The sequence below is a fragment of the Candoia aspera genome, chromosome 1 (assembly GCF_035149785.1).
Source record: "Candoia aspera isolate rCanAsp1 chromosome 1, rCanAsp1.hap2, whole genome shotgun sequence".
NCBI classification, from domain to species: Eukaryota; Metazoa; Chordata; class Lepidosauria; order Squamata; family Boidae; genus Candoia; species Candoia aspera.
Genome location: NC_086153.1, coordinates 148708968 through 148718535, shown reverse-complemented (window position 1 = coordinate 148718535; position 9568 = coordinate 148708968). Strand labels below are relative to the sequence as shown.

Genomic DNA, 9568 nt, shown 5'->3' with positions numbered 1-9568 from the left:
CTGGATCATAAAAATGGAGTGAGGAATCTAAAAGAGTATTTCATCAGGCCATACACAGCTTATTTAAATGAAACATTTTACTCTCATCTTCAGCCAAGGATTTTACAGATCAAATAAAAATAAATGAAGAATACATCTGCAGTAACTCTTTCAGATGTTGGGGGAATGGCTAAGTAGACAGCCCAAAGTAGGCATCCCTGCATGATGGTTAGTTTAGATGAGGGGGGATCCTATACATAAAAGCTGTAGCAAAAGCTATCTACTTATGTTGGCCTCTCACAAATTTTCCCAGAGCAACTCTACTATCAGTTCTGTTCAATTTTTTTTAATGCATTTTTCCAGTAAAATGGTATCCTGAGTATGTGTCAGTACACTGGATATAACTCTCAGCTGATGGGGATTCTCTGAGGATTAAAAAAAAGCTGGCTGGAACAGTTCATATTGGTCTTTATACAATTCTGTTGCTGCCATCTTATGGCTAAATTACAGGACTTCAGTCCCTAACTATTGCCATTTTATGGACAAAATCTTATGATTGCAAACTCTTCCCCTTCCTCATTGTTCTACGCTGCCATCAAAAGCAAGGATTTGGATAGACTTTGATACATGTTTTTTTATAATTTTATTGAAGTTTTTAATAAACATAGTAAAAACTAATACAAACCAAGGTAAAGGTAAAGGTTTCTGTCATGAGTACTGATGGCGAGCAAGAGGTGGCCACTATCCAGGGCGAAAACACATGCGTAGTTTAGAGAGTTTGAGCTGTCATTCAAAGAGACACAGAACAGACCCACCTTGACTCCTGGGGGTTTATCTGTCTGGGTTTTCCCACACTTCTTCAGTTTGGTAGGATTTTCTGTCTACTATAGCAATAATAAAGCACTAGAGACTTCTTCCTCATCTCGGCGTGTTTCTTGCTTAGTCAGGACAGTTTCCCTTGACGTTAAGTCCAGTCGTGTCCGACTCTAGGGGGCGGTGCTCATCTCTGTTTCAAAGCCGAAGAGCCGGCGTTTGTCCGTAGACACTTCCGTGGTCATGTGCCTGGCATGACTAAACAGAATGCTGTTACCTGCCCGCCGAAGCGGTACCTATTAATCTACTCACATTTGCATGTTTTTGAACTGCTAGGTTGGCAGGAGCTGGGACTAGCAACGGGAGCTCACCCCGTCACGCAGATTCGAACCGCCGACCTTCAGCAAGCTCAGCAGCTCAGCGGTTTAACCTGCAGCGCCACCGCGTCCCTAGCAAACCAACCTAGAAGCCTATATATACAATGTATATATATGTATAAGACTATGTATAAGACTATGTATATAACTATACAAACCAAACTAGAAGAAAAAAGAAAAAGTTCGGAAGGTGATGAAAAAAGGAAAAGAAAAAATAAGAAAGTAGAAAAGAAAAAGTCAACAAAGACAATAAAGAAGTGGCTTCCAACCTTCATCACAATGAGCATAAGCTAATATAATAACTTTTCACCTTCTTTTAAAATTAGAAATAAAAAAAACTCTTACCCATAGCCTAATGTTCATGGAGACATCTTCAGTCAGCCATGACTCACAGCGGAAGCCCCAACTTTGATACATATACTTAGTCCCAGTAATTTCAAGGGTAGGATCCCCATTTATTTAGTGGCTTTTTCAGCTCTGTGTAGAACATTAATGTGATTGATGTCTGCATAAATATTATAGCATCTTCTAGAACAGGACAACCATCCAGTTCTGCCACCATTGAGTGAGGAATTGTTGAACTCACATACATTAAATGGTTTCAAGCAGTCTCAGAAGGCCTCAACAAACACAATAGTTTTTTTTAACACACTGCAATTGTAAATTCATAAAGTACTTGTAATCTGACTCACATGTAAACTCCACTTGCATAATCAACCTGTCTTCCCCTCCCTCTCCCCCATCCCAGTTTAAATCCTACATCAGCCTAGTCGCTCTATGCATCTGATGAAATGAGCTGTAGCTCACAAAAATCTTTGTCTCTTCAAAAAAGTTGCTAGTTGAAAAAAGGCGCTGCAGGCTCCTGATTTTCTGCCCAGTGAAGGAATCCAACCTAAAACCCACACAGCCTCCACTTGAACCCATCCAGTGAAGGGGAGGCCAACATTTCTTTGGACAATTGGTTCCACTCCAAACTGCTATTACTGTTACGAAGCCTCTCCTAATATCAATCAGAATCTGCTTTCCACAAAATAAATCCATTATTCTCAGCCCTGAAATTTGGAACAGTGGAGAACAGGTCTTGATTTTCTTCTTTGAGACTTTTCAGGTATTTGAAGAGCCTTGTCATGTATCTTTCATCATAGGACTTAATTTCTAGTCTGCTGATCATCCTTGTAGCCTTTCTTTGAAAATGTTCCTGTTTGTTCCATTGTACTCCAGTACATTTGATTCAGGTAAGTGAAAAAACGAGTCGTTTTTTCCTCTTGAGCAGCAAGGTATCGGATATTTCTTTCTTCACATCACATAGCCAGATAAATAATGAGCTGACCCATATAAGACAAATTACCAATTCTGCTTCAACTTGGGGAATGAATGGTGGGGGTGATAAAAAGCAGGATTCTTTCCATGCCATCTAGAAAAAAACAAATAATTCTCCGCATATCACAGTTTAAGAATAGCGTTACATCTATTTCGGCCTTTGGCCACAGGAAACCCGCCACTCTGACCCCGCAGTGTGTGTTTAAACGGAACCGGAAGTCATGGTAGTGTGGACGACCGCGCAGCCTTTTGAGGTGAGAGGAGAAGCAAACTGCGACGGAGCAGAAGTCTGTTCTCCTTCCGGGTGAGGCGTAGGACGTGCGGTGTAGCGGATTCAAGGCCTCTCTCTTGCGTTCGGTGGTTACGGGCTTTATCGAGGTTTCCTTTCTCTGCGGGTGAAGCCGAACTCTCCCAGGACCGTTGCCATGGCGATGCAAGCGGCGAAACGCGCGAATGTGAGTCGGGAAGGGGAAGGGTGGCCATTTTGAACGGCGGCTCTCCTTTCCCTTAACGCGACGTCTCCCTATTTGGCTTTCGTCGTTTGGGAAAGCAGGGAAAGGCGTGAAAGCGATCGGGAAGCTGGCAGCGTTCCTGATTTCGTATCCGCCCATCTGGGCTTAAATTCCCGTCATTCGCAATGTCATATGTATGATGGGAATTGTAGTCCCGGCTTTCTGGAGAGTGTCCCTTTGAGGAAGGCTCTTTGGTGGGCTGAACTGGATTGCCTAGCCCCTAGTGTCTGACCTGCGCCCCATGAGTCTGTTGGGCATTGGCTCCCATAACTCTCCAGCAGTATGGCCCGTGCTGGGTAAGGGAATATGGGAGCTGAAGTTTGCCCCGTCCCCCCACTGCTGAATTAGGCAGCAACCAGTAACATCATGAACAGAAAGTTAAAATTAGGCATACCTTATGGATAGGATGGGAATAGAGAAACTGTTTTGGCTCTCCTTAGCTTTGCTTGTACAACTTGCCATCCTAACTGGACTCTGGTTTATTGAATTAACTCAGGTGGCTGAATTTATACATAATACTGAGTTATAACCACACTGAGTTCAATGTAACACATTGTTACCAGCCACAGTTGTAGTTCAGTGTATTACTTAGGGTCAGTTATTGTGTACAGAAGTGTATGAGGAGTTATCTTGTACTGTGTCAGACTCCCCAATCAAAGGCTCACAGAACTCTCTTACCGAGATCGCTTCCATCTTTTACACCCCGGTGTTAACAGACTTCATGTCGCCAGAAGGGAGGGGTGCCAGATCAGAGTGTGAACCGGATTGTTATGGCTGAAGACATATTGGCAGAGCAACCCCAAGGCCATCAGGGGCGGGGGAATGCCAGAAGAGCCATCTGGCAGGGGAAGCGGGGTTGCATGCTTTAGTAGGTAAAAGGGTAGGGGTGTAGATTAGAGGCTTGTAGTTTTAAATCTTGGTTTGAGTGGGAATTCTCCATTCCCAGCTTTCTTCTTGCACTAGTCAATTTGCCTCATTAAAGCAGTAGAAAGAGCCTAGTCTCTGGACTGTCATTGAATGAGTGCTTGAGTGTGCTAGTCATTACATGCTGCGATCCACGATGTGTGTGCAGGGCTGCAACTAGGGTCTGTGTCACCCGGGGCAAACATGGATTCCACACCCATTTTGGCACCCCCCAACGCGCAGCGCCCGGGGCACATGCCTCGCTTGCCCCCCCCCCCCCCCCCCGTTGCGGCCCTGTGTGTGTATATTGAGGCAAAATTTCTCTTTTTGGGCAGTTCCATCATCCTATTCTCTTTACCACAAGGTAGAGCCCCCACCCCAACCCCATGTTATTCCAGAGTAAACTCTGCAGACTTTTAGGGAGACTCCACCCATATTATATGAGATGCTGGTAGATGAGTTATCCTCAAATGTATTAGTCCTATTAATGCAAAAAAGCAGCAGTTTGTTTAATTCAATTTAGGTGCTGCCTGACTCTCAACTGACTCTGGGCAGCTCACAATGTAATAAACAGTAAAAGCACAATACAAAACAAGATGGGATTTGATCGCCGTATACAAAAACATAGATGTAAACATATCCAATAAAGGGCTCTATCCATCTTAACCCAAGGCCTGAGAGAACAGCCAGGTCTCCAAGGCTTTCCAGAATGCCATCAGGGGGATCTCATTCCAAAGGGGAGGCACTGCAACAGAGAAGGCACATGTCCTGGGTCCCAATAGATGGCACTGTTTAATCGAAGGGACCCAGGGTGTGCCAACCCTGCTGGCATGTACTAGCCAGATAAAAACCATGGGAGATGGGCAGTCCCTCAAATAACCTAGCCCTGTGCCATGCAGGGCTTTATAGGTGATGACCAGCACCTTAAATAGCACCTGATTTCATAGTGGTAACCAGTGCAGCTTACGAAGCAGAGATGTCATGGGGGCATGCTGAGGCTTGCCCATCACTGCCTGCATCGTTGCATTCTGGGCCAGTTGAAGCTTCTGGATGGTTTTCAAGGGCAGCCCCAGGTGGACAGCATTTCAGTAGTTGAGCTATGAGGTGACTAGGGCATGAGTGACTGCCTGAGGAAGGGGTGCAACATGTATACCAGATGGAACTGAGCAAAGGCCCTCAAGCAGCAGTTGTGAGTCCCCCAGATCGTGCACTACACACAGTCTCCAGGCACCAGTAGTGGACCTCAGTGGCATCACTATTTGATGTCTTCTCTTCTCCTGTTTAATATCTACCTAAAGCTGCTGGGTGAGATCATCTGCAGGTTTGGGGTTGAGAGATATAATTGGGCATCATCAGCATATGGATGATACTGAACCCAACCCTGCAGATGACCTCACCCAGCGGCTTTATATATGTATTAAACAGGAGGGGAGAGAATGTCAAACCTATTAAATCAGGGATAACTTAACTAAGTTATCTAGTTTCTTTCTCCTAAAAAGATGGATGTTGGAACTGTGAAATAAATTTATGGAAGTAGTAAGCTTTGAAATAAATAATAGGAAAGACAAGGAAATGTTTATATCAGTGTTTATGTTGCTACGTTGTTATGTTTTGCTTGTTAAACCTAGATCCGTCTACCGCCTGAAGTCAACCGAATTTTGTATATCAGAAATCTACCATATAAAATCACAGCTGAAGAAATGTATGACATTTTTGGAAAATATGGACCTATTCGACAAATCAGAGTGTAAGTCTGTTGCGTATCTGAATAAACTAAACTTTGAATTAGATTTCCTCTAATTATGCCCAACAATTTTCTAGTTGATAAATCATTATTGCAGTTTAATAAAGTGGTTTCTAGAATAGTGTAATAGTACAAGAAACCTCCTAAATCTGGCTTAGCTGCTTAAAAGTCCTTTGATATGTTAGACCAGGTTTTCTCAACCAGGGTTCCATGGACCCCTAGGGTTCTGCGAGAGGTCACTAGGGGTTCCCTGGGACATCACAATTTATTTTAAAAAATTATTTCAAATTTGGACAACTTCACATTAAAGAGGTAAGTTTCAGTCTTTATTTTTAGGTTAAGAACAGTGTTAGTGCATATAGACAGGCCTACCCATGAAACAAATATAATCATTTTGTAACTTCTGGCCTGTATTTGAGCCTGAATGTGCAGGGGTTCCCCAAGGCCTGAAAAATATTTCAAGGGTTCCTCCAGGATCAAAAGGTTGAGAAAGGCCATGTTAGACACTTTCCCCAGCTCTGTAACTAATCCCACATCACTCTAAGCTAAAGCAAACAAACTACATTACAGCCAGTGAACAAAGCGTGATAGAAATTGTATGTGTCTGTGATATATTGCATAGCACAGTTGAATGCATGTTTAAAATGAATCCAAGTTCCATAGGCTTACATCAGAGGTGAACAATCTGCTTAGCCATAGGATTACATTTTAGCTTTGTGTCCTGCCTAGGACTGCAGAGACATGGCTAGTGAAACTGTGATGGCACCAGAGTGGATGGTTTTAGTTTTAATTCCATTTGTATGCTGCCCCAATCTAGGAAATTTTTGCCCTGTTGGAGAGTGGTTTAGGAGGTCAAATGGATGCCAGAACCTTAAGGTACCCATTTCACCCTTTAATACCTCCAGGTCTCTATAAAAAGGTCTGAAAATGTCAGCTCTGTTAATTCTGGGGGAGGTCTGAGGATTGCAGATGGGATGCTGTATGTAACCTAGTGGCTGCTGATTCCTGGCTTATACACGTGTAAATTCATAGAGAATTGGAACCAGTGTTTTTAATTGATTTTAAGAATCAACTGAAGTGTCTGGAAAAATTGTATTGGTGACAAATGTCATCTTTGAATACTGGTATAGACTTGTCCTTTGCTGATATTAAACTTGTTATCCTACAGAGGAAATACTCCTGAGACAAGGGGAACAGCCTATGTAGTCTATGAAGATATCTTTGATGCCAAAAATGCTTGTGATCATCTGTCAGGATTCAATGTGTGCAACAGATACCTTGTCGTTTTATACTACAATGCAAACAGGGCAAGTATATGAATATTCCTAAAGCATATCCTTTAATTCTGCTGTCTTTTTCCCCTTTGGATGAGAGTATTATGGGGACACTGTTAAAATAATACAATAACATCAGTGAATAGTGAATCAGTTTCCTTTACAGATATGCTAAGCAATGAGGATTTTAGCTGTAGCAAATTGAAGGATCTGGTTAGAGAAGTAAGATGGCGTTTTGTGTATTTTTGTATATTCTGCAACACATAAAGAAAACAGCTCCATAGATGGTTTTCCAAGACAAAACCTTCTCTTAAAAAAAATGAAAAATCAACATCCTGTGTGAAGACCCGCATATAATATATACACAACTTTGTTTTCTTGACTTTTTGTATTTTGATTATTTGTAATTACGGATTATAAATCTTGGACACAAGTTTTCCCCCTTAGAAATAGTGTTGGGAATGAAGGCCAGTATATGCAGTTACTAGCTTTCTGTGTTTGATATTTCTTTCAGCTTTTTTTTTTAATACTTCATTGCTAAATTCTGCAGAGTGCTTGTAGCATGGTATAATGGTCTCAGTAGGTCTTAAAAGCTATTTCATAATGACTTAATATTTGGGTGAATGTTAGAATATTTTTGTAAACATGACCATAAAAGCTACTGGCTTGCTGAGTGGGGAGGCAGATAATTGGAGACTTCTATGTCAGGTACAGAAGGCTTTTCTACCCTAGAAACTCATTTTAGTTTCTATACTGAATAGAGAGAAGGATCAAATTCTTCCTCCTCCTACCAGATCATTCATTTGCTATAGTTATCAGGCTAGTACTTAAATGAAAGGGCGATAAGCATATTTGTTTGCTGAACAGTTTGGTCCTTTATACACAGGCTTTACTCTGCGGTAGCTAGGAGTACAGTATAGCTCTTGCTTTCTAGTATCCACATTTTCTACTGTTTATGACTAATAGTTGACCATACGATTTTAATTTCCCAGTCTAGGGTCTTAACATTGGTTACTCCTGACATAATTAACTATTGACATACTCCCCTAAATAAAAATGTATGGAATCTCTATGTGACTGCATTATATTAGAGAACTGGAGGGAAGCAAATCATTCTTAAAAGAACAAAGATTGCAGGGGGATTTTGTTTGTGCAGAGGAGTAAAATTGGATCTTAGTGGAGATTTTTCTTTTTATTTAATATTCTCTAGAGCTTAAGAATCATGTTTAGTCTACCAGAAGTTTTGGATATAGCCCTTCAGAGATGTTCATAAAAATTAAAAGCCTTAAAGAAAACACCTACTAGCTTGTTTGCTCTCACACCTAGTTTAATTGTTTGTGGTGCATGGGTGGTCTCAAACTTCCATTAGTAGGTTTCTATTTGTGAAACCTACAAATGGACAGACAGGAGGACTCATGGGGCCTCCCTCTCTCTCCAGGAATTTTGTAGTTAAATCACAAAGCATTTTGATGGCAAACAGCATGAATTGTACAAGAGGATTATCCATCAAATTCCCAAAGTTAAATTGATACAATGAAATTGGCTTAAATGGTTTTTCTATTAATAATATGTTGCTTTTAATATTTATCTTTGTCCTGTGACAGGCGTTCCAAAAAATGGATACAAAGAAAAAAGAAGAACAGCTCAAACTTCTGAAGGAGAAATATGGAATAAACACAGATCCACCAAAATAAAAATTTTCCTAAAGTGCTGGTTGTTTTGGATTTTTTAAAAACATCAGTGTTTCTAGGCCAAATGTCACCCCAAATACGGACACCTGCTATATGAAGCATTGGTAATTTTAGTTCATTTGATTACATAACCACCATGATTATTCTCATTCTCACCTTTGGAAGGATTCATCATTGCTGTATGATAATGGCTGGCACTTGGACAGTAAAATTAGCCAAGGCACTGCGATAACATTAATTTTTTCCACAGTTGAGAGACCACGTTAATATCTTTTAACCATTAGTTAGGAGAATATGTAAAATCTTCTGAGGGATCAGTGTCATATTTAATTTATAAAGGAGAAGTGTGCATATTTTAAAATGTATTTGGGTATCTGACTTCCTAAGTGTAGCCCATATTGTCTCCTCTGAATAATATGTTGAAAAAAGCTGTCAGTGTACTTTCAGCATTGTCAGCATTTTTCAGGGCTGTAGGAAGAGAGGTGAGGAAGTGAGAAATCCTTGAAGTTTAACTTGCATGTACTCTTAGACAGTAATGTCAATTTACGGTTGTCATGTCCCAAGTGGTTCAGGACTGTTGTGTCTTTGAGAGTTCCTTTGCTGAACTGCAGAGATCCACTTTTGTGCCCCCTTCTTCTATTGTAATGTGTTGCACCCAGAATATGACAGGATTTGAAAAAAAACCAGCCTCCTTGATCACATGAGCTGCTTCAAAAAACAAAAGGAGTTTGGGGTTCTTCAGACATGAGTCTGCATGCAACACCAATTTTTGTTAAAATGTATACAACTTTTTAGTTTTGCTATTGTACTGCTTATGTTTTGTAAATGAGGGATAACACTTTTGTAGTCAGATCCAGTAGAGTTTAAAGGTTTGCTTAACTCCCTTGTATTCCACCTTTATTTTTTAGAAATAAAGTTTTTTTAATATTAAAGTGTGCTTATTGGGTCTTTAAGA

At 40.8% G+C, this 9568-nt stretch overlaps 1 protein-coding gene across 1 annotated transcript; it reads left to right on the top strand.

Annotated features, from left to right (window-relative positions):
- The first annotated feature begins 2787 nt into the window (after positions 1 to 2787).
- On the top strand, positions 2788 to 9568 carry SF3B6 (splicing factor 3b subunit 6). The gene is made up of 4 exons (XM_063315293.1): positions 2788 to 2944; positions 5533 to 5651; positions 6817 to 6955; positions 8527 to 9568. Exons 1-4 carry the CDS (start codon positions 2915 to 2917, stop codon positions 8614 to 8616), a joined length of 378 nt encoding a protein of 125 aa, XP_063171363.1. The 5' UTR covers positions 2788 to 2914; the 3' UTR covers positions 8617 to 9568.